Below are 25,283 nucleotides of genomic sequence, written 5' to 3' on the forward strand. Positions count from 1 at the left end.
ACCTGTCACCTTCATTTTTGGGAGGGCTGATTCCTAGAGCACAAAGTCGATCTATATATTGCATAAGTCAAATCACTGTATATGTCATTGTGCAGTATAGGCTTTTCCTACATTACTTATTTCCCAGGGACGCACTTCCTACATGCCTTAAGGTGCAATATAATTGCTGCAGCAGATCTACAAATGTAACTATAAGTAAAGTGAGGTTTGCTATTTACTATTGTTCAGATCTCTCTAGCTTATCGTTACTAAGCCCAGCGGCCACCGAATGACATACATGCGGCTGCTTTGTTTTTATACTTTCGCAGCGGCAGTATCAGTAAGTATGCATACTTATGAGCTACTGGTCCACCGGCCATTTGCCTGGTGTGCTAGATGGCCGGTAAGGGCCTGGTTACAAAGTCACGGGTAACACCACATGCAGATCTGTCTTTGTAGGCGGAAGCCAGGATTTGGAGTAGGTGGAAAATTATATTTGTCACAATCTAGACAAATAATCTTGATTTTATTTTTTACCTAATTATTTTGTGATTCCCAATCTGCCATAGACATGTTCTGACGGCACGTGCATACATACATGTACTATGCAAAGCATAGAAGTTAGATACTCGTACTTGACCCTTTCTTTCCTTGCTGCTAACAACGTGGCGGCTTGTAATTCGGTGCCAGATAACGGGGTGAAGTTTACCACCCTTCCTTAAATTAATTAGACGTTAATACAATATATATTTTTTCTGTTCCAATAAGCAGGCCATCTACATTGACAATGACATTAATACTTATACCTGCCTAAGCCGTTTACGAAGTAAGAATGCTTTCGAAAATAGATATATTAATAGTTAATTTTATCAATTAACAAAATGCAAAGTGAGTGGTTAGAAAAAATATTTGGTGTGAATTACCATTGCATTCAATACAGCATCAATTCTTATAGGTAGACTTACACACGTTTTTTGGAGGCTAGTTCTTAGTGACTTTGATTGTATGTTTGGGGTCATTGTTCAGCTGCAGAATAAATTTGGGGCCAATCAGATGCCTCCCTGATGGTATTGCATGATGGATAGGTGTCTGCCTGTACTTATCACGATTGAGGATACCATTAATTCTGACGAAATCCTTGTACCTTGCAAACACTTGTACCGCTCTCCAGCCCTCCACCAAACAAAATGACTTGTGCTGCAGCCGAATATTTCAAATTAGTTGAGTTGCTTGGCCTTACTCCACATCAGAGGTATGGCTTTTGGACACAATGATGGACAGTAGATGGGTGTAGCAGGGTACCGCTGTTTCCTGCCAATGCTGAGTTTCAATGGCCGATCTCCGTGTCTCTGGTCCTCAACATTGCCCCCTCTTTCTGGACAGAACACCTGGAATCCCCCTGTCTGCCTTGAAATTTCTTGGAGGGACTTTGCTGATGCAGTATAACTACCTTGTGTTTTGTTGCTGTGTTCAGTCTTGCCATGGTGTATGATTTTTGGCATTAAAGCTTGTCAGTAAGTTTGGCTGTTCCTCACCCAGCTTCTCTCCAACTATACGCCTACAAAATCCCTGACTTTCTGCAAGTGTACCTAGAAGAATTGATGCTGTTTTGAAGGCAAAGGGAGGTCACACCAAATATTAATTTGATTTTTCTTCTGCACACACGCTTATTTGAAGACCTTAAATACAATGAAGTTTAAACTGTAAAACAGTGATGTTTATGTTGCATATTATTTGTATTTACAGATCTGTGCATATTTAGTTTCAGTGCTGCACCTTTATAGTGGTGGCAGGATTCCATAGCTTGGAAGGGAAAATGCCGCATTCGTGTAGTTAAAGTCGCTCTGGGGGGGTTTCACATGGCTGTTTTTAAATGGCAGAATAGCCAAAGCAAAGTGATTCATCCAGTCTAAGGAAAAGCTTCAGATTTTTTTCTTTTTCAGCTCTTTAGATGACTGGAGGAGTGACTGGTTCATTAAAAAGACCCCGAAAGGGATGGAACCTTTGAATGTTTTTGACATCCCTTTGCATGATGTCACTTTGCAGTATATTGGTCTATGAACTGTGAAACGGGGCTAGAGGGCAGGAAAGATTTGGAGAGGCAGGGAAAATGTAACTTATGTTTAACTGCTTAGCACAGGTCTACTGAGCTCACTAAACACTATTTAGGAGCATTCATTAAGTTTTAGGACCTAAACAAGAAGCTCAGTATTTTCTATGCATTATTTTTTTCCTCATACTTGTTTTTTTTCTTCTCAGTTGGTCTGTCCCACTATCACAGTAGAACACTTTGTTTAACTCAATATGCAGGCAAACCAGAAGCCCTTCTCTATTTGGCTACACAAAATACTGCCATTCGTGGGTCTTATCAGCAGATCATACGTTAGGTATTGTTGTAATTCACATTGGGCTTACTTGTGCCTGAATCCGGCAGAGTTCACCAAGTTCCTGGAAAAGCTCTCCTGGGTGGAGTTGCGTTCCGGGTATTTCAAAATGGGACCCAGTTTCAGCTTTGTTTTGTTAGGAATTGTGCAGCAAATTCAGAAGCTGTGATATCCCACCAGCTTTCATGACTCATTAGCTGTCCAGACAAGCTGAGATTTACCCACTATCATTTTATTGAACACACAAGATCATGATTGTCTTTCGGCAATTTAAAACCGAAAACAAGTTATCTTGGGATTTAGTTAAAATCCATTGCGTCCCAGTGGGAAGCAAACGAGTGTCATCCTCATTTTAGCTATGCCCTCTTCCCGTTTGGATCATGACCTACCCATGCCTCGCATAAGTCTTTCTGACAATGCCTATCCATTATATTGCTTCATTTTTATTTTCAGGATGTGTCAATCAGGGGCCCCTAGGTTGTAAATCCAGCCCTGCTTATCCCGTCCTGAGAACCCCCAGGAACTTGTGCAGCCCTCCTCAATCTGTTACATTAAGGCTGTCAGAAACCAAGTTGAAGACATAATGTCTGTCTTATGAAGAATGTAAATGTGAATCTGCAGCCATCACATCTCCGTAACGAGCCTGTGAAGGATTGTAAGGAACAGCTGGTCAGGGGATTTAAAAGTTATTGCCTCCTATGAATAAAAGAGATAAAGCTGAAACAGATGCAAGTGATTTAATGAAAAAAAAACCTCTTCCAAAGATTTTTACCACTGAGGTTCTGAAACTGCTTAATTGAAGCATTGTCTCTTCTCTACCAACTTTAATCTCAATATCAGAAACGGATCTGCTGCTTGGAGTTTCATTAATTCCCAAATTGGTTTTGTGAAGATAAATTGCCACCAAACGGTATTTATAGTGATTAGTTATCACATTAATCCACACCATACAGCTTTTTAGGGTTGTCTCAGGCAATAAAAATAGACAATAAGAGTTATATGTTGGTTTTGAGCTGCAGGTGGGGCCGATACACTGAGGTGAGAAGTTGAAACCGTTGAAAACTTTGTTGGATGTACGCTCACCCTAGTTTCTCACCTCTGTGGTATGTACGGACTACCACATTTTAGCTTAAAATTAATTTATATCTGTTACCTTCTCAAATATCTTAAATTATCCTGCTTGATATGATTTTTTTTTTTTTAACCAATTAATATATTCCACCACAGTGGTCGGAGGGGAGTCGAGGACACCTGTGTGAACTAGGAATAAGGTAGAGCCAAATGATTCTTAACAAGGTTTAAAAAAAAAATAATGTAAAATTTCTAAATCGGCTTATAAAGCTGTGTTTAATGAGACATAAAACACAAAGGCTATATTTAGGTTTACATAACCGGACCTGTCAAGCCAGCCCCCATTTAGTTCTGGCAGAACCGAATCGCTAGAACTTAAAAAACGACATTTGTCTTATAAGGGTGCATACTTTGTCTGGAACATGATAGTTATACAGAGTTCTTATTTGCATTAGTAGAATCTCGGCTTTTAAATTCAATTGTTGTGTGGGGGGGGTTTTAGGGAAGCTGCAGCTCAGTTCAAGTACAAATTCTAGAGTAATGTATTTTGTAGCTGCATGTATTGGGAAAAGAATCACCTGTTTTGGTAACATAACGATAGAACCAGAGAACTCCAGGATGGATTAATAATGTTTCAATAATAATGATGTTTGAATACCATATAAGCCCACTAGTTTCTGCCCAACCCATAGCCAAGCATAGCTAGAGTGCACCTGAATGTTCTGAATTTTCATAAATATTATATATTGCAGTTTAGCACACAAAATTAACCTGTATAATAGAGTTCAATGTATATATATATATATATATATATATATATACATACTTTATATGTATACTATGGGAGTAGCTATGTTTCTATTTTCATGATTTTCTGCACGATTCTTATAAAGTTATCTCTTTTCCACTTTGTAAGAGTTGGTGGAAGAGAAAGGACAGGAGATTAGATGATGCTAGTTATGCCACCATGAGACATGGATCTCATGTTCCCCAGAGCGTTGCCCTAGGCCTAACACTGATTAAAAAAACAAAAAGCACAAGGTATACATTCAACTAGTTTTAATAAATTATTATTCATTATTCTGGCTTTGTTAATGTATGTGCCTACAGTGCATTAAAGTGTCAGATCCCATATGGTTGCTAAAACGGGCTTTCAAACAGCATGGTATATGCAATACTCTAAACCAATTCAAATACAATTTATGTATTCTGCTATAAGGAATTCAGCTGCTTTTTTTTTTTTACCAATCCACGGCTTTAATCATTCTTCATAAAATTCTGTTGTGTGAAAACATTTAAACAAAGTTTGAATTCGCGATTCATTATTCATCGTTTGTATTACAGCGCATCTTTCATTCGTATAGAGGAGCATCGATCCTTCATACATTATGTATACCGGATGACTGCGTTAAGGATGTTTTGGTGAACTGGCACGTAAATGTGATAATATCTTTTAAACAGGATCCCATCTGCATGATCTGAACAACGTAAAAGCCTTAGAAAAAGAATAGTAATATAGTGAAAGCGCTTGGTGTATTAAGTTAAAGCAAGTCTGATTTTATGAAGTCTGGATATAAAGAGCTGTGATTCTATGTAATGACCTGATTGTAATCAGTATTAGGTAGAAAATATTGGCAATTTAAGATGATGAAAGTCTTTTTAATATTTTACGAGAAAAACTCTACGGCGGTATAGGAATACATCTTGTATACTCCCAACCCTTGGATTTAAAAATAAATATAAAAATATTTTTTAAATAAAAAATTGTAAACTTCATATAACTGGGGGCAGCCATTGATAAGAGATCAAGAGGATAGTAATTTAGGATGTTCTAGGCATGTTATAAAAGCTGTTGAATATAAACTTTACCTTTTCTTATACTGTATTGGTTACATTTTTATTAGACGTTCAAATTAGATTATGACCAAGAGCTGGCAGAATAGTTTGCAGAAGAGTTATGTCTTCAACTCCCTAAATTCATAATGCATTACAAAGGTCTTTTTCTGGGGTATTTCACGGTAAGAAGAGTTGAGCTGGCCCTGCCTAATTCATAGTTCAGTCAGTGAGGTGACATCTTACTGGGTTGAATATGAATTATACAGGGGCCATGCTGGCAACTCTTCCAGCTGAAGCTCACTGGGCTTGGCCCTTTGTGATGTAAAGCAAAGTCAGGGAGATAAAATTCTTCTGGAAACTCACTCACCCACTTTAGTGAATAAATATCAGTTGTCTACCTGCGTGGGAGAACTTGCCGCAGTGACTACTGCTAAGTACTGATGTGCCGTGTGACAGAACATTCTAGTTCCAAGAAACAAGTATATGGACTTTCTTGTGTTTCCAGATAAAGATGTTTGTAGTGATAGCAGGCATTTTACAGACTTATTTAAAGAAGGCAATAGACATGAGCCTCTGATGATCCCTTTACAATTCATGTGTTGAGAGACACACATCAGAACAGTATTTATAGGATATCAAATATTGCTGCAGCTCTAAGGTCTAAGGAGCGAAGGTGGTGAGTAGTCTTTTCCCGCAAGAGCAGCATTCTGACCAAATGCTAAATGACGCCTTACTTTGCTTTTGTGACCTGTACGTCTGTAGAATAATCCTGAGTTAGCAGCCGATCACAATAGGAAAGGAAGGTGTTCTTAGGCACTACCCATTATGCCCAATATAAAGACCAGTATGGGCAGGAGAACTATACTGGATGCTTGGAGCCGTAGGTTAAGCCCTTATCCTCTGCAGATAACTCGTATGAAGTACGAGTGGATCTTGCATTAAGAAACTCACTTTCCGATCAGCAAAGGGGTGATTGGTTAAGTATTTCTGTTGAAGAGACAAACATTAAAAGCAATAAAAATACCAAATCACAATGTGAAATCCTTATTAAATCTACATCTTAATTCATTGTTTTACACACCGAATAAAGAGGGGGGAAAAATTATAGCAGCGCTTAGTCATAGACATCACATGGCTAAGACAAATGTATCATTAAGTGCCGAACTGGTTTTAATGCATTTGGGTTAAATGAGCCATCACCTGTAGTAAATGTAGTGCAGTAGCCATGGAAACAATCAGAATCCCACTACTGATAGGTTGCCCCTCCTTTGGAAATTTGCATCCCGATTCCTGTTTAGAATAATGACTTTAAAAGCTCGGCATATTAGCAAAAAGGCTAATGAGGAATCCAAAAATAGGCACCCCTTAGGAAATTTGCTCTCCATTCTTTAACCCGGGACAGATTAAATATTCAAAACAAGCCAGCATTGTTTCAGTGAGATTGAAACCACGTCAAATTGGCAATTACCAATCCCAGCAGACGGCAATGTGCCGACTACATGAAAAAAAAAATGATCTTCCTACAAGGATGGAAAGCACTACACAAAGCTAATTGCAGTAGCTTGCTTCAAATTACTTGCTTCTAACAAATAAGCTCCACGTTGTAATAAAATACTCACATGGGTTTTATCAGTCAAAAACTAGACTGCGTTTCGGCTTTACTTTAGATCAGCTTTCGATGCTATTTTTCTCATTAGCAATTAAGCTCCTAAAAGAGCAGTTATGCTGGAGAACGTGGCTGCTATCAACAGGCTTATTAACCCATGTACCCAAGACATTAACTGCACATAGCCTTGCAATTCACTGATATTTCAGCAAAAAACACTTTGGGTAGCCATGTAAGTTTAAAGGGAACTTGAAAAAGTGTTTTCAAAAATACGGCACTTCTCTTTTTAAAACGGTTCTAGTTTTTGTATAATGTTCGTTACGAGTCTTTATCATACTGATCATATATGGGAAATATTAGAATGGCTCATTGTTAATCACCTAGTCAGGCACTGTGACTAATGTAAGTCCATGGAGGAAGACTTCATTAGCGCTGCCATAAAGAATCAGCTCAGTGATGGCAGCATTTAGGTCTGCGGAACAAAAGGAGATAAAAAAACTGTTTTTGTCACTGCTAGATTAAATTAACGTCTGTAGCATTGTATTTTATGCCCAGATTGAATTTTGAGTCCCCATGGGACCTGCTCTTTGTTACATTCCATAAAACCGATTTAATCTATACTTATCAGATGTGGATTGAACATTTCCAAGAGGACCAGTAGTTGTTCTAAAAGCAAATGAACGTTACAGGAATTTAAAATCCACAAAAACTGGAGAACTAGCTGTTTTACTTTCCCTGATGTACAATATTATTTTTTTAAAATCTGAATTTGCACCTCTGTTTGAAAATGACAACAAATCAGTGGTTTCTTCATTCTGCTCACACAAAGAGTTAATAGGATTTTTTTTTAACAGTATAGGAAAAATAATCCTGTTTTTGCTCTGCATGTAATACTACGGGCGAGTTCACCTCTACTAAAATCTATTTTTAAAACTATATTCTACAGTACTGAAAAGGGAGTCTAGTATAATGAAATCTATGCTTTCTAGTATCTAAATGGTTAATACTGCAGGAATCACAATATGAGACCCATATAAGTGAATGAAGAAAAAAAAAAAAGTGACGTGATTATGGTTTGTGTAAAATAAAAATGTATGGTGCGATACAGGTGGAAAATAAAGCTGGAGTTCTATACTGGACCTTAACCTGACAGCACAACCTAGTGATAAAGTTGAGAATTGCCACAAATGCATTTAGTAATTGGAAGCGATTCTGAATATTTATGGAAATGAATATTTGTTTGGCTGTTTTTCTTCAGCTGGTTATAGATATATATGCAGTATATCATTATCGCAGCCATTTATTCTGCCTCCTGGAGTTTTTGTTCCATGCTGCAGCAAAATAATTGGTTTACTTGCTTGTGTGCTGCAGCATTTTACACAGTTACAGCTACAGTTCGTATTGTAAAAAAAAAAAACAAGCAATTTGCAGTGTTTTGGAAAGAAGATGTTATGGCATTGTTAAGATTCTCGAATGTTCTTAAGGTGCTTCTCTCTCTGTGTGAAGGCATCTTACAGGTCTACGCTGTTCATAAGGTCTGAGGATTGACAAACTCATTTGTGGTCCAGGATGCTACATCGTTGTTCTTTAAACTAAACTCATTGGGGCATTCATCCTAAAGAATGTGTCCTAAAGAGCTTTAACCCAGAGAGTACAAATTATATGAGTGAAACGGTAGAAATGTCAAAGAAAAAAAAAAAAACTGATTTAGCAGAAGATAAACTTGTACCAACTTGGCAAGAAGATCACCAGTGTTTGGTGCAAGTCTTTTAATATAGCGTGTCTTGCCGCTTTATTCTTTAGCCCGTTATACCTATCATTTTCCTTTTCTAGATGAAAATAGTGCTTGTGACACATGGCCTTTCTGAGTTTGACTTACCTGTGTAGGTATAAGAAGTAAATGGACTACTTAGCTCTTTAGCTTTGATTTTCTAAAGATGGTCTTCCTAGGTCAACATACAAACCACCTTTTTTGCGGTCTGTTCCTGATCTTACTGAATTTACCCATTTGACTTTGCCTAATGCCAACACATGCATGAAACAAACAATAATATATACAATACAATTGAGAACTGTATCTTTTATTGTTTCTCACTGAAGACACCAACATGCCTTATCTCCTAGCGACTGCCTTGTTCAATGCTACGTAATGTAAGTTGGGTTTTGTTTTTTTTTTAATTTGTCGCTTGTTTCAAGAGGAAATCCTTGAATAATTTTTGCATTTGCATCTTGTAAGTGGCATCTAGTAACATGTTCTGGATGTTGCTATAAGAGTTTCCAGGAATAGGTGGTTAATGAGCTTTCTCCAAATGGATTATTAGCAGTTTTCACTAAAGACGCAGAGTTTGCTGAGCAGAGCACATTCTGGTTAACCTGAGAACAACCTCTAGCTCTGCAATGTCTCCTAAAGAGCTTTAACACAGAGTACCAATGTTTTTATGCTTGTTCTCATCCGTCCTTTGTTCATCGGCCTGTGAAACTCTCTTGTTATCCTGCTACAATTTACAGGTTTGATGACCTCTGCATGCAAAGGTCCATAATGGTGCCAATAGCTAGACAGTGGTGTCCTTCAGCTGTTTAAACAGAGTTACCCAAAAGGAAGGAGTCTTCAACATGAAGTATAATCAATAAAGACAATTAACATATGTGTGGTTAGCAGGGTCTGTTTGATTAACAAAGGCATCTATTCCATGGAGTGAAAAACTCTATAAATCTATAGCTCTCTGACCCCCATTCATTTGCAGATTTGTGCATCACTGGTACCAAGGTATGGGTGCATTACATCCAACAGAGGTGTAAGATGGTGAACGTTGGATAACAGGAGAAGGCTGGTTTTAAAGCTTAGTGTTTAACCCTTCACACACACAATGCAGCATTTACAGAGAGGAATGCAATCAGTGGGTAACAACATTTTGGGATAAAAACTCGTAGCCATTTATTTTCGCTGTTGGATCATATAATGAGTCAGTTGATAATGCACACTCTGAGCAAATGTAATGATTCACTGAAACCCAAATACATCATATTAAATAATGATTCACCTATTTAAGTTGGTACCTTTCATGTTTTGATTTAATCAGCTAAAATGAATTCATTCTGGTCTCATACATTCCAAAACATATAAAATAAAATATGAAACTATCCATGTCCTGACAAAGTACCCATTTGCAAATCATTGCCATTGCGGGAAAACTGTTGTAGAAACGCTTCCACAGGGTTTTAGTCTCGTTTTTAGAATGTGTAGACTTCTTTATAAAGGTAGTTCTCATTTTTTTGCATTCTGTATAGTGAATTGTTTGGAGTCCTGTTATGGTAGTATGTTTGTGCCGGTCATCTCTAAAAGTTCTTTATTATTTTCTTTCTAGAGTAAAACAGAAGAGGAAGTAGAATCCGGAGAATCACCCAGCCCTAACAAACGGCACAGTCGTTCATTAATGGGGAGCTTCTCCAAGCGAAAGGTATATCCAACCGATGGTGGCTAAATACTTTGTCTAGTGGTTATTTGGCACTAATGAGCAAAAAGACAACCTGATGGGTTGCCCCAATTTCACAAGCAGTGTTTTCTGCCCAATCTCCCTTACACCTAGAGATTGGAGGTAAAACCCTTAGGATTTGAGGTCATAGTCTGAATATTCCCAGCGTTTCTTATTACTGGATCCTTTGCCAATTCTTCATCTGGACTGGCTTCATCCGGTTATGAAAGTTTTCCATTAGCGTATAACAGTTAAAATACTTTGTCTCTTTTTAATGTGCTTGGTGTGACATTTGGGATTTTAGTAGTGTGGTATTTAAAAAGCTATATTGTTGATAAATTTTAGCATCTGCAGTTTAACTGTTTGTTTTTTTTAATGCCCGGAAAGCTTCCAGATGAAGCTTGTTGAATTGTTTTATCCCTTAATAATTTATATCAATAGTAAATGCAAGCTTCTGATGCAGATTGTCATGTGCAGAGCCATTATACTGTTTCACGCATTAAAGGTACTTTATTATTTTATCAAATGCCATTTATGAGAGGTTGCCATTTTAAGATAAAGTAAGCAATTGCAAATCCCTGCCAGAAGGTGTACATTGTAGTGTGTAGAAATGATCAAATCAGGGAAAAAATGAACCCCCCCCCCCCAAAAAAAAAACCCCTTCACTACTTAATACAATAAAGTATTGTGATATAGCATTGAACACAAAATAGCTTTGGTCCTGAAGACATTTCTGTTTAGTATTGTTAAACTTGATGCATTCTATACACAACTGTTCAGTAGTAATGTAAGACTTTGCTGTATTTATCTAGAACACATTGCCTCAAAACGGAACTAAATATACGTTTTAAATACCTTTTTTATATGAAGTAAAAAAAAAAAAACATTCTTATAACTTTCTTTAGAAAAAAGGTGCAAGAATGAAAAAGAGTTCCAGCTTAGAAGAGGCAGAAGATAGCCTTGATCATCAAGGAAGCTTAGCCAGAGCATCTGTACATTACAGCAGGTAAGATATGTTTTCAACATGGGCCCTTCATGAACTGTTAAGACTTTGGTTCGCTCAGTTTTAGAGATCAGTTCTACTGTGTATGATTGATCCATTTTTGATCTTGGTGTAGTTCAAATTAAAGGGAAGTTAATTGGGTTTATTAACCAAAAAGGAAGTTTACAGGAAGGTTACAGTTTGATCTCCCTCACCAGGGGCGGCCTTAGGGGTTGTGCCCCTGCATACAGCACAACACCCCAGGGGGCGCCTCTACTAGAGTGACCACTAGGGAGATCAAAAGATCTCCCCTCACCAGCCCACCAGTTTCCATGTGTTATTTATTTACCCTTTACCCAAACTACATGGGAGAGGAAACAAGAGGTGTGGCACAGTGATGGAGATAACGCCTAGAGGGTGGCCCACACAGGGTGCCTAACCACTTAAGGATGGCCCTGTCCCTCACTGAACTTACATTAATAAGGACTGAGAACAGTGAATATCTACCACAAGAATAGCTTGTATTGGACATTCAAATCAGGGAGCCAGCCCAGCTCTTGCAGTGAAATAAGCCAGGGATGGTCCTTTTAGAATCCATGGTGAGTTCAGTTGAAACCACAACTCTCTTGTAAACTCCTGCTTTAGAGAACAAACCTCAAAGTGTGTAAGAACTGTCATACTGTATATTTATCAGCCATCCATCAAATTCTGAATTACTTAATCAAGAAGTCCCACTCCCCCAAAACAATCAGCTGATCTGAATTACGGTATTTGTATTTATCAGAATAAACAGGCAGAAGAAGACCATGAAGCTTTCAAGAGCTCTGTCTGACTTAGTGAAATATACAAAATCTGTTGGCATCCATGACGTGGACACAGAAAGTAAGTAGATGTGATATTAATCCAAAAGTGTATTTCTTCTGTTCCAAATACTGGTCTCTCTGCACCTGCATAGCATTTTACTATTAGCCTGTAAAATTGCAGAATTTTGTACTGGTTTGTAATGTTTTGGTTTTTTTCATTAAAAGGAGAGCTACAGTGACATTGTATGAAGATCAAATACTAAAATGCTTTCTTTCATTATGTGCTGCATTATTTTGTCCCGATGCTAAAATCGGTTTAAACCATAACAAACCATAATTTGGCTTTAAAGGTGTTTTTGAAAGATTGATGTCAAAGGAGAATAAGTTGTGTCTCGAGTTTGATAGCATTCTACATGTTGTAAATTTCCAGTATTTGTCCAAAAACAGCGACATGAAGTTTGGGTGTATTAAGAAAATGAGATTTTACTGTTGAATTTAACATTTTTGGACATGTGTTTAAAGCCATAACTAAATATATTTGCTTGGTTATTCCAGTCTCTTCAAGCTGGCAAGTGTCTTCATTTAGTGAGACAAAAGCTCATCAGATCCTTCAACAGAAACCAGCTCAATTTGTGCGATTCAACCAGTACCAATTGTCACGGATTTACCCATCGTCCTACAGAGTTGACTCCAGCAACTATAATCCCCAACCTTTTTGGAACAGTGGCTGTCAGTTAGGTATGTAAACAACTTCTTAATTTACTTATCCATACATTGGTTCTGCAGCTTGCCTCCATGGTATATCCATAGTTCCAGGGTTATCGGTATCTATTAAATGGAATTTTAAAGATATATGGAAAAAAGTAGTTTCAAATCTAGGAATGCCACAATAAAGTGAAACCAAAATCAGAAGCCCCCCATCTGTGAGGGCTTCTGTCCCTTATGGTCTGTTTCCATCCTTTGTTTCTTCTGTATTTTCCCAGAGAGGTTCTGGTGAAGAAAGCAGGACCTGTATCTCTGATGAGAATGTGAATATATATGAGTGGGATGTGGATTTGGGTACCAATAAGTGAATTTAAACATTCTAGGAAAGAAATAAGGCTACCCTGTACTTGAAACAAGGCCAGTGTCCATGTGAATGTTTGTGCAGATTGGTCCAAAGGCTTGTATATCCTATGAAATACAATGTTTCAGTTTTAAATATTGTGTATAGACTCCCTCTCCATAAACAGCATTTTCTTGTATGGCCATACAAAAAGTCCTAACCTCGAATAAACAAGATGTTCTTGATGGGCTGGTGTTATCTTGGATAAATAAATGGCTGGTCTGCGGATACTGGGTGGCTTGTAAGTGCTGTGAACTTAGCAAAGAAGATAATATTTGGAGTCTGACACTAAGTCCTTCTAAGCAGCATTTATTGCTCCTCTTTGGTGAAGGAATATTAGACTAGCCTAGTGAGCAATTTCTTTGTTTCTATAGAAACAGATGCGATAAAAGTTAACAGAATAAAAGCTTTGGAGACCAACAATCCTGTTTGAGAAATGTGTTTTATGGACCAGGGCATTTAAACTGACACAAAATCTAACCACCACAATGTTTAACTCTCTCCCTCCCAGAGTCTACTTTAACACAGAGCAAGTATTGTGTTTTTAAACACAATGGCCAATGCCGTACTGTCATCATTGATAAAATATATTTTTTTTCTATATAATGGCTCAGATTTAAGTTGGGAAAATGGTATAGATAAGATATGTGCCCTCTCTTTCATAGTGCTTGTTTACTGTGCATCAACTTTACCGACTACCACTGCTTTCATGCCACTAAAATATTCTCTTCTAGTTACGAGGCATTTATGAATATATTTTAAATACGTAGCTCATAGTAACATAGTAATTTAGGTTGAAAAAAGACCATCCAGTTCATACCTTCTACCTATCATTCATGCTCTTAATCCAAAAGAAGATGGATAACTTCTTCACCCCCTAAGTCCGATTTCTCCTTGGATCAAGAAGCTCTAAAACATTAATTATTCCAATATTTATAGCCCTATATGTTTTGTTTTTCTAAAAAAAATATCCAGACCCTTTTTTATTGTCCTTACTGTAAGCAAATAATTTCCTTTGTTTTCTATGAAATCTTCATTCTTTCACTCTGAGGATAGCCTTTTGTTCTTTGTACATTTCTGTTAATGAACAGGTCACTGGAGAGCTCTTTATATTGGCCCTGCCCATAGTTATACAACATTATGATATCCCCTCTAAAATGCATCTTCCAATCGGAAGATCTTAGTGATGAAGACAGACTAAATATGTTTATTTATGTACTCTGAAAAAATGCACTTTTTCTAATGTACGATGTCATTATTTGCACTACATATTCAAGGTGAGGTTTTACCATTGACTTGTAAAGAGGCGAAATGTTATCCTCCTCCTGTGAATCAATACTCTGCTTAATACATGTCAATATCTTATTGGCCTTTACAGCTGCTGACTGGCATTGTGCACGGTTGCTAAGTTCTAGGTTTGGATGGTGGGGGATATTTGCTCTTAAAAGGTCTGTCTCCCATGTTATACACAGGCAGCTACCAAATGGCATTGTTTCAAAGTAACAAACGAGTAATGTTCTTGTGAGAAAAAAATAGGATGCTCGGGGTGTAACTGCTTTAAATGCAATCACAGTGCACAGAATATTTAGGTTTAATTTTTTTTCTGCTTTCTTTATCAGTTGCTTTAAATTACCAGTCTGAAGGAAGAATGTTGCAGCTGAACCGAGCCAAGTTTAGCTGCAATGGAAGCTGTGGATATGTTCTGAAGCCGAAATGCATGTGTCAAGGTGAGGACATGTCTCCTGTACCGCCAGAGTTTCCTGACATTAAATGGTGTCTCTTGTGTGCAAAGGTTTTCAGATGTGTTGAGATGGTCACACGTGAACTGCTGTGCTTGTCATCCTAGTAATCGCATGCTTTTGGTTGTTTAAACGTTAGGTGCCTTTAATCCCAATTCCGAGGATCCATTACCAGGTCAGTTTAAGAAGCAACTTGTATTGCGAATAATAAGTGGACAGCAGCTTCCGAAACCAAAAGACTCCATGCTGGGTGACCGTGGAGAGGTAAGATGATCATTCGGGTAGTAATTTAACAGAAAATGGTTTTAACTATGATTCCCCACACTACATCTATGTTAAACTTGTGCCGTCAGAGTTGTACAAATTTTGATTTTAGTAAATCTTGTTAAATTTGTTAATTCGAACAACTGTCAGACAATGAGGAGGCACCACAATGGAAAATGTAAGAGCTTATCTCTTGCTATCTTCTCGAACAACTGCTTCATTGTCACTGCTTTCCCATCTTCTCTTCCTTCTCCGCTCTTCCTGCTAACTTCATTCTCTTCTCTTCCTCATGCACTACTCCGTCTCCCATTCTGCTTCTCCGTCTCTCTTTGCTTCTCTGTCTGCATTTTTCTCTCCTCTTCAGAATACTTCCGAAACAGGGGGAAGAGGTTGTCCCCCGGTATGTGGAAGTACTCTGAAGAGGAGAGAAAGATGCAGATGGAGCAGCAGAGAAGGAGAAGCAGCATCAGTGATGGGGGAGCAGAGAGACAGGGAAGCAGTTGAACTGCATTAGTCTTTTGTATTTTAATAAGAATTTAATAAGAGGAATTCTGGTAACCCTAGTACACACAAGTATATTGGTTGCCAGCTAACCCAACACTCATCAATTCTATGAGCCACAGGCCAGTCTGTGACAAGTGTGTGGAATTGTGGGCATCTGGTTTTAAAGGGCTGATTTGGCAACACATATACGTGAAGTTCAGACTTGAATGCCTACGCAGTTATTATATTCTGGTTTATTCTGGTACGCTGATCACTAATTTAGTACACAAAAAAGGCATTTAACACATCTCCTTTACCAACCTCTACTATACTTTGTAACTAGCACAGTGTGTGTGTCTAGCTCCCATTATAAAATATCTAAGAGAAAAACAACACTGCCATAGTGCATCACTTATCATTTTTATAGATTTTGTTTAAAAGACACTGTACTTGGTAAAACACGCTCACAAGGGACGCTACAAGATGTTGGCAAATATTCCATCTTATGATTGAATGGCCTGTTCTCTCTCCAGGTAGTCGGCTTCAGCTGTCATGCTACAGAAAGGCTGATGTTTGGTTTATTAATAAAACGTTAGATGTGTACCATTTACCACTGGGAAATATGTATTCTACTCAGACATGATAGAAATGTATCCCCTTTTTCATATGTCACTGTCTGTGTTAGTGTATTCCAAATGTATGTGTATTACATCGCTGACCATGAAGCAGCAAATGCATTTTACAAATATGCCTTGATATTGCCATCTAAAAGTAATTAAATGGGCAAAATAACAGGAGATAGAATAAATGTATTTAAATATAGAACATTAATACTAGTTCTTTGGTTTTGTGTACAGGGCCTTCTGTTCTGGTTATGAATAGACTAATTCTATACAAATGTAGGCAGCCATCATCTTCCACTTAGACCTCCTATAAACGGACCTTAGCATTCCACCTTCTACCAGATTATTAAAGGTTTTAGAATGCACAGGCCGGTAAACCCAATTAAACTCATATATGCTTCTCTACAGAAATGTTTTTATTAGACCCAGGCTTTCTATTGTGTACAGCAGTATAAATACTACAGATTGTAATGTTTTATTTCACAACTAAACGGTTACCTTGAAATGGGGAATTTGTTTCTTTTTACACAATTATTTCAGTTTTTTGCATCTTTTAAACTGAAATTCTGTACTGTAGATCATTGATCCTTTCGTGGAAGTCGAGCTGATTGGTCTGCCAGTGGACTGCTTCAAAGAACAAACCCGGGTTGTTGATGATAATGGTGAGCAGCCATTCGACATGTAAAAGGAACGATCCAATGCCATTTATGTGTAAAATCTGTTACATTTTACTGCATGCACGCTGGTGCAGACATTCTTTAGTCATTGGAGTTTGAGACTTCCACCTGACTGTGGGTACCGGAAGTCAATGTTGGAATGCTTCCTAGAAATAGATCTTGATTTCACCTAGAGGTCCCGGAAATCAAGACTGTTTACCGGGCCTATGAGTCGGTGTGTTCCCTGGGTGCTCCACCGGGGGGGCAGTGTTTGGCCGTACTCGCTCCCAGCTCAGGTTACTCCCACTACCTGCCCCTGTTGAGGCTAATTGGAGGCAGTCCGGCCCTTGTTCACACCTATTAGACAAGGAACACTCCAGTGAGGGCCGTAGAGAGGTTCCCAAGTATGAAGACCTCCGTCCTCTTGAAGCAATGGCATGATCGTAAAAATATAATGAATGCAAGATTGATTCTGGTACAAGGTGTGACTCCGATCCTTAGCAAACCAATGCACTGTTCCTGGAAAATCACTCTTTATAAGTAATCCTCTCCCCAATATAGTATTATTGTGGCTTTGTGGTGTTTAAATTACCCAGTGAGACTTTTATGTGAACGGCACAATAACCAAACACAGGAGTGATGGGGGTGATAAAGGCCCTCTATATTTCTATGAAGATATTCCATTAAAAATTACCCGGTTCTAGCTACAATAGTTACTTACAATATTAAGAACATCTGCGCTGTACTTGATCCATTTAATGTTATGTCAATGGACAAGATTTGCTTTTCTTTTAAAATTAAGGACGTTTCTATGTGACCCCAAACTTTTGAATGGTGTTTGTATGTATAGATATAATTTAACAACGTTAAAGTGGGTGATATTTAAGATATACTGTTTAGTGTGTGGGAGGGAATATTCTGCCTTATTATAGATTGCTTGGGGCAAAATCAATTAGAAAGATGTCAAATTGATGTTTCATGTCAGTGTTGAAGACATTCTGTCCCCATACGCTTTCCCGAAGGCTTCAAATAATGCGGTCTATGCAATTTTTAATTATCTTCTGTTGCCAGGTTTTAACCCCATGTGGGAAGAAACTCTTGTGTTTACAGTTCACATGCCAGAGATCACCCTGGTCCGTTTCCTTGTCTGGGATCACGATCCGATCGGCCGGGACTTTATCGGCCAGAGGACAATATCATTTAGTAGTATGATGCCAGGTAAAAGGGGGGTTTCTGAAACGGGGGTGGTTTTACACCTTGTGATACTTACAATATGCTTATAAATGTAATAGTTTAGGAACAAACAGTGAGAAAAAATCCTATACCAATATTAATTCACTTAACCTCCTCAATAAACTGATTTAAAATCATAATATTTTGCCAAATGCTAGGAGGGTTGCAAAAAATCTGATATCAGCATTAAATATCTCAGACAATGACGTTCTTTTGCAATTATTTGGTGTTGTGATAGTTGCGATAGTCACGTACCTGGAATTCTGCTTGTGCTGCAATTTCTCCCGGCTCATTTATTTTTAAATTCTCTTTCCTTCCCTGGTTACATCCCCCCTTCGTTTCAGTTTTCACTCCATTTAACGTTGGAATGGTTTGTTTACCTCTATTGGTTTGGTCATTTATAATATATGATAAGTGCTGAAGATTAATACAATTTCCTCTCCATAGCAATGTTCAAGTCAAATTCATGGCATTCCATTATTGTTTATTTTATTTCTCAACAGTTTATTCAGTTGCCTACAACAAATTAGAAAGCGGGCTTCTAAACTATAGGCAGAAATGACCTATTTTGTGTTACATTTATCTTTCCCGTACTGGTTTTCCTGCAGGCTATCGGCATGTGTACCTGGAAGGTATGGAAGAGGCATCCATCTTTGTTCACGTAGCAATTAATGACATCAGTGGTAAGGTGGGTGCATCTAATTTCCTATTATATGGACCATCTATAATAAGCTCATTGTGTATGGCTTACAAAGTATTTAAACCTTTTTTCCATAATACTTTTGCAATTAAAGATTTATACATTAAAAAAAAATAATAATAATAAACTGCCGTAGAGCGGTCTAACACAGAACTGTATTGGCTACTACTTCAGCTATGGTCTAATCTTGACCATTTTTTGGTTGCTATGGTAATAAGACTATATTTCAACCCTTCTGTCAGAAACACACTTTATACACAAACCCCATAGTCTTGTTGCTCTTGCTTGTGGATACACAACAATACAGAACCTTAAATGCTGGATATATTTAATGTAAAAGTCCTAAGATTCATAGTTTCACTTTATTTATTTTGCATTAGTCTATAGTCGGTGACGTCTTGTGATATACCACGAGTATTACAAACAAAGTATTCCTGGAAACTTCTAGAGTGCGTCTTTACAGCAGAAACAGAGCACGTTGTGCATGATACATTTTGTGTGATTTGATAAAAGTCTTTGACTGTGGTGGATGAACACTTTCTTTGACTATCTCCCCAAAATTATAAAAATAATGAGCATCAGGGTTAATTGTGTCTAATATAAAGGTCGCTTTCATAAGTTTCAGAATGAAGCACTTTGGATCCAGTGCTATTACAGCGGATCCCGAGGTGTGCAGTGTCTGTGTCCCTGGAAATCTCATTAACCGTCCTAGACTATTGCCCCAATAGACAGAAAAATGGCTGGCCGTTTGTCAATGGACTTCACATGCTGCTTAATGTTAGATAACCTAATAATAAAACAGCTGTCTGCTGCATGATAAAACTTCAGTTTATTGCTCATGGTATCAACTGTAACTCCTAACCTATTAATAATATAATACACATTTTTTTGCATTCTTTTAATGATAGGCACCAATTTATGAATGATTTGCTCCTGAACAAATAGTATCTGCTTTCCAACACTAGATGGCGCAGTAGGCAAGGAAATCTTGAGCTTGATTCAGTGACTTGCCTTAGAACCTGATTTTTGTTGAAATCATATTTGCAGGGCAAAAATCCCAAAAAATCACTTATTATTCAGATACACTTATACATTTAGCCAGCGCATCTCATAATTATAGCACTTGATAATATCAAAGGATTTAATTTTAATGCAGGCCGTTGCCACAGCTGAAGCTCATTACAGCCAATGTGGTACAGTCAATGGTGTGGGTACATAGTGTTTTACTTACATCATAAAACTATATGAATGTCTTTACCTGTTTGTTAGATGAATATATTTGTTTTGCAGGTAATATTCAACAACTAATATTATGACAGGATTACATTTTTATGTTAACTACTGGGATGAAAGTGCTCATGTATGATTGGATAAGAAGCCGTGCTTTTGGAAATGACTGTAAATGTGTGTGGCATATAATGTAGTATAAAAGTAATGCCTTTTTTAACAAACTTTAATGCTACAGTCCTACAGACCTTGGACGGTATAATTATCATTGACATCCTGGTCTTTGCCTCACTTTACATTTTTTAGATGTGTCCTGTGGATTATGGACAAGGTTTTTGAATGCATGTGTAAAATACATACATTTTAGTTGTAATAAAATTTGAATCTCTTGATAGAGGTTGTTTCCTATTGATTTTAATATATTTCAGTACAACTGTTTTTAGTGGTTGGATCCTACAATCCATCACCACTCTTTTGGTCTAAGTTACAGAGTTGAATTCTAAGGCAAGCAGTTTCAATTGCTGTTAAAACCATGAATTGAACCCTTATTTCTACTGACTAATCTTAGTGTACTAGGTTAGAACATAGTAGGGAGATGAAGACACGGGAGTAGTAGACATATCAATTTCTCTACCATGGTTAGCTGTTCTTTTCTTTAAGTTATTTAGAGCTCTCCAGCTAAACGCCAATACAAGTCTGGGAAGACCTTAGCTTGTATAGCCAACTAGAGATTAAATTGCTGTAACCCACCTAATAAAAACGATGACCACAGCAACAGTACATTTTTTGCTACCATCAGCCAAAAATAAAGCATGCATATATATATATATATATATATATATATATATATATATATATATATATATATATATATATATATATACACACACACACACACCGTATATCTAATGTGTGTGTGTATGTATATATATATATATTTATATATATTAGTCTAGTCTATATAAATCTGACCTGGTTTTTGGTTATAAACGAAAGACCCATCTTACTTGTAGTCTATCTCCAGGGTTCATTCATTTCTTATAGGACTCCTGCTAGAACAATAACTATCAGACCATAAAGAAGGTACCATTCTTCAACACATGTTTATAGTCTAGTGCAGTCTTTGGATTAGAAATACCACTATGCCATTCCCAGACATCAATGACAGAGTCTCATTTAAGGCTCGCACATCTTATTTGCCATTTTTGCTTTTATGTTACTGTATTGCTGTATAACGTTAGCAACATAACTGTGTCAGACTGTAGAAAATTACTTAACCAGCCCTTAAATATGAGTTGTTTTTTTTTATTAATGGAAAGAAGGAAGAATTTTAAGGGAAAAGGGCTTGTGGAGATCTCCTCCGGTCCCATCTAGAGAGTTTAGCTCTTCATATAAAACTTACATGTTAAAATAGATATTTTTTGCAGATCTATCTAATCACTCTTGCAAAGCACGCTTTAAATCACCAAGGCGTTTGTAGAATGCCATCCAAGCCCTCTTCGTTCTGGTCCTCAATGGCCTCTGTTTGTTTCAGGGTTCCTATTTATTTATTTTGCTTATTAAAAGACAAGGCTTGTCAGTGTTCCCTGGTCATGTGGTTGTTTAAATACATAATGGAGTCATAATGGAGCAAAGGTCTTAGGAGCCAGTACATCTTCCAAGATTGGCAAGAGCATCGCAACTAAACCAAGCAAGCTGTTTTTGGTTTCTATCAAAGGCGTTGTTTTCTTGCCAGAGTTAAAAGGGACGCCTTTTGCATGAACTTCCACATGGAGTCACCCAGATACTTGTCTAAGTTACCATGGAGAGCTTAATAGGCCATCAAGATGATCTGTAATTCCCACACACTTCATTTTAGTGAAGTTCTTTGTAAGCTTCCAAGCAGTTTAGAATTTGTGGGAAACATGGTTCCTCTTTTATGAACAGAATATTGTAGAGCTACAAAGTTATAAACACGAAGTTAAATATTGTTGTGATGCCTTAATAGAAAAAAATGATTATTTTAGCTATGATTAATGTGGCGCACACACACACACACACACACACACACACACACACATATATATATACATATATTAAAGGTTTATAAAATAGACAAGTTGTGTTTGCTTAATTGTTTTACTGTCATATCAATTGAGCTACCTTTGCATCGCAAATAACCTGAGTCTTAGACCAACATCAAACATAATGATTCTCAGCTAAATGTCCTTTTTAATATTTTCTTCTTAGTTTACCTACTGTTGATTGTTTGAATAACATTATTGTCAATTTAAGGAAGGGTACATAAACACTTTATAGAGGTGGACATGGTCTGGCCCTGCGTTTGGCTCATGTTACTCCCCAGTTGGAGCCGTTAATTATGTGTATCACTGGCTGAAATTGAAATTATATTTATCTCATGCTCAAGCTGGGATAGCCAAAAAATGGTGCCTGTTTGAAGTCCTTGAGGACTGAGTTGTGCACCCTTGTACTTGGCTTTTGCTAGGTAGTGAGAAACGTCCCCTTTCATTATTATTATATTTATATTATTATTATTATGCACCAGTATTGTGACAAGCGGAATAACTCAAATTATACCCCTGTGAAACAAATCTATATTATTAGCATCATTGCATCAAGTTAAATATGTTGTGTGGGCAGACAAGCTAACACATTAAATAGGTACTTAGTTGGATGTATTAATAGAATGTTTATATATATATATGTTATATATATATATATATGTTATATATATATATATATGTTATATATATATATATATATATATATATATATATATATATACACACATACACACATTTATATTGTGCGATTTTAAATTTCAGTTTTCAGTAATAAATAGTAGCTTATATGTTAATGGTGGACTTTATTTGTTGAACAAATGATGAACTAAATGCAATTCAGTTATACTAGAGAACACTTAAGGGGGTTATTATAATACCCACTTGGCCTTATAAATCCTTCTACATACAGCCCTGCCAACCACCTCCAACAAACCTGGTGCTAGACAATTAAAAACCACAAACTGAGTTGAAACTAGTATACCATTCTTGTAATTCAGCTCGATTGAGGACTTATTTTTATTTTATTTCAATTTTGTTTCAATAAAATTGTGATTGCAGCTGCTCATTTGCAACGTCGGCATACGGTTAAGAGGAACATGTGAATGGTGCATATTTTCATCCCAATATGACAGCAATCAAGAGTATTTGTTATAGGCAGGCATACAGAATCAGTGATATAAAGCAAAACTATAGAAATGCCTTTGTTAAAAATAAAATATTCAAATTTAAGAAATTATTGCATCAAAAGCATATGTAATATTTTTCAGTTTTGTGAAATCTATGGGGAAAAAGGTACAGCATTATGTACATTTATATATATATATATATATATATATATATATGTGTGTGTGTGTGTGTGTATATATATATATATATATATATATATATATACACAGCAAATTCTGTTTAAATGTATAATATCATTTTAGTGTTTCCTTGCTGGAAACATATCACTGTTTAATTAGGTAACCATGGCAACATGCTTCAACAGAACAATAAAAACAAATCATGTTCAACGAGGCTTCCCAATGAAATGTTCAATATAAACCACCATCTATCAAGCGTAGCATGTGGCAGTTTTATGAATCCCATAGGGACTTAGTGTGGCGTTCCCTTCATCTCACACACGGCTTATAAGTGAATTATTCCAATGACTTTCACAAATGGAGGAGCTAAGCACTAATTTTCAATATATTGCCGATGGTCATATAGGATAAGAATTATAGATTAAATTATTTTCTTTATTAATAATTAAGATAAATATACTTAACAAAATACCTGCACCATAGTGGAAATCAAGTTACAAATGGTTATATTTCTTTCTGTAGTGATAAAATAGCGTCCAAAATAGAATAAAATGATAATATATGATATGATTTCTGGCATAATGTGATGCTTTCCTATTTATAAAATAGTAAACTGAAGGTAACATTTTGAGTTATAAGAAGCTCTACTTCTTGCTGTCAAACCTATAATGAAATATTTAATGCAAATAATTAACACTGGAATGAGTGAAACTACACAGATTGTTTGCTCTACACCTTGTCCCAAGTCTACATGGAGCGCACGCTATCTTTAAAGTGATGGATCACGCTGTTGTAGATCCGCGGTGTCTATTCCAATCCTTTCATTTACGCGTATTGCAGTGTAATCTCCTTTTTTGATGTTGGTCGTACATAGCCTATGATGTTTGGGCTACTAACAAATAACTTCCGCCATGTGGAAATGAGTCTTGCAGCCTACTAACTTTGATCTTTTTCCAGATTTTGCCACCTCCAGGTTTATTTTTTGTCTCAGTGAAAGGTTACCTGGGAATGTCCATTGTGGGGAAAAAAAATAACGTTATTGTTGTTTTCCATGTCTTTCTGTACTAATGTAACACAATGTGTTACAACACCGCTAACTCTCGATCAAATGGATATGAGTTTAAAGATCTTTCTGTTCTGTCCTACTGTATGTAGTCTGTGTAACCTGCATTGTGCTATCATGTTGTCTCCTTTTGTTGTTCTTTAGCTGTGAAGCTTCTCTTTCTGTTGTTTCTTTCTGATTAGCCTTTACTCTGTCTGTTTGTGATTTCAGTGGACTTCTCTGTGTCAAAAATCTACTTTTAGAAGCAGAGACTATTTAGGAGCCATGAAGGTACCACCCTTATGTCACAGGAAGGTGTAGTGAGAACCACAACATTCTCTGCATGTTTCTGACAAGTAACCTCATAAGCATCAGTGTTTCCGATTGACATACCGAAACAATCAGTTCATAGCATTGATTGTTCTATTAATTAGCCATTCACGGCTCAAATGAAGACCATTTATGAAGCTGATCCAGGGTGAAAATAAATCAATGTGCATTTTAGAATATATTGTTTCCTATATGTTGTTTCCTGTCATGCTCTATGTCCCTAAAGCCCCTTTTCACCTTCAATGCGTGTTTTTTTTTGTTTGTTTTTTTTCTTTGTCCAATAAGTACCTTTTGCTCCGTTTTCAATGCTGCAATAACATTAAACGTTAATAAGTTGTTACATTCTGTTGCTCCAAGTGCTACAATTTATCAGACCA

At 36.9% G+C, this 25,283-nt stretch overlaps 1 protein-coding gene across 1 annotated transcript in view; it reads left to right on the forward strand.

The window, feature by feature from the left end:
- Nucleotides 1-25,283, forward strand: part of LOC149297940 (1-phosphatidylinositol 4,5-bisphosphate phosphodiesterase eta-2-like) — a 76,927-nt gene that overhangs the window by 43,115 nt on the left and 8,529 nt on the right. The window contains exons 12-20 of the mRNA XM_089487822.1: nucleotides 10,242-10,334; nucleotides 11,255-11,355; nucleotides 12,116-12,213; nucleotides 12,690-12,872; nucleotides 14,859-14,966; nucleotides 15,118-15,242; nucleotides 16,926-17,010; nucleotides 18,076-18,222; nucleotides 18,846-18,925. Of these exons, the coding sequence (XP_089343948.1) occupies nucleotides 10,242-10,334; nucleotides 11,255-11,355; nucleotides 12,116-12,213; nucleotides 12,690-12,872; nucleotides 14,859-14,966; nucleotides 15,118-15,242; nucleotides 16,926-17,010; nucleotides 18,076-18,222; nucleotides 18,846-18,925 (1,020 nt within the window). The remainder of the gene's footprint in view (nucleotides 1-10,241; nucleotides 10,335-11,254; nucleotides 11,356-12,115; nucleotides 12,214-12,689; nucleotides 12,873-14,858; nucleotides 14,967-15,117; nucleotides 15,243-16,925; nucleotides 17,011-18,075; nucleotides 18,223-18,845; nucleotides 18,926-25,283) is intronic.

The sequence above is a fragment of the Sceloporus occidentalis genome, unplaced genomic scaffold (assembly GCF_023333645.1).
Source record: "Sceloporus occidentalis isolate IW3139 unplaced genomic scaffold, rSceOcc1.0.p SCAF_35, whole genome shotgun sequence".
NCBI lineage: Eukaryota > Metazoa > Chordata > Lepidosauria > Squamata > Phrynosomatidae > Sceloporus > Sceloporus occidentalis.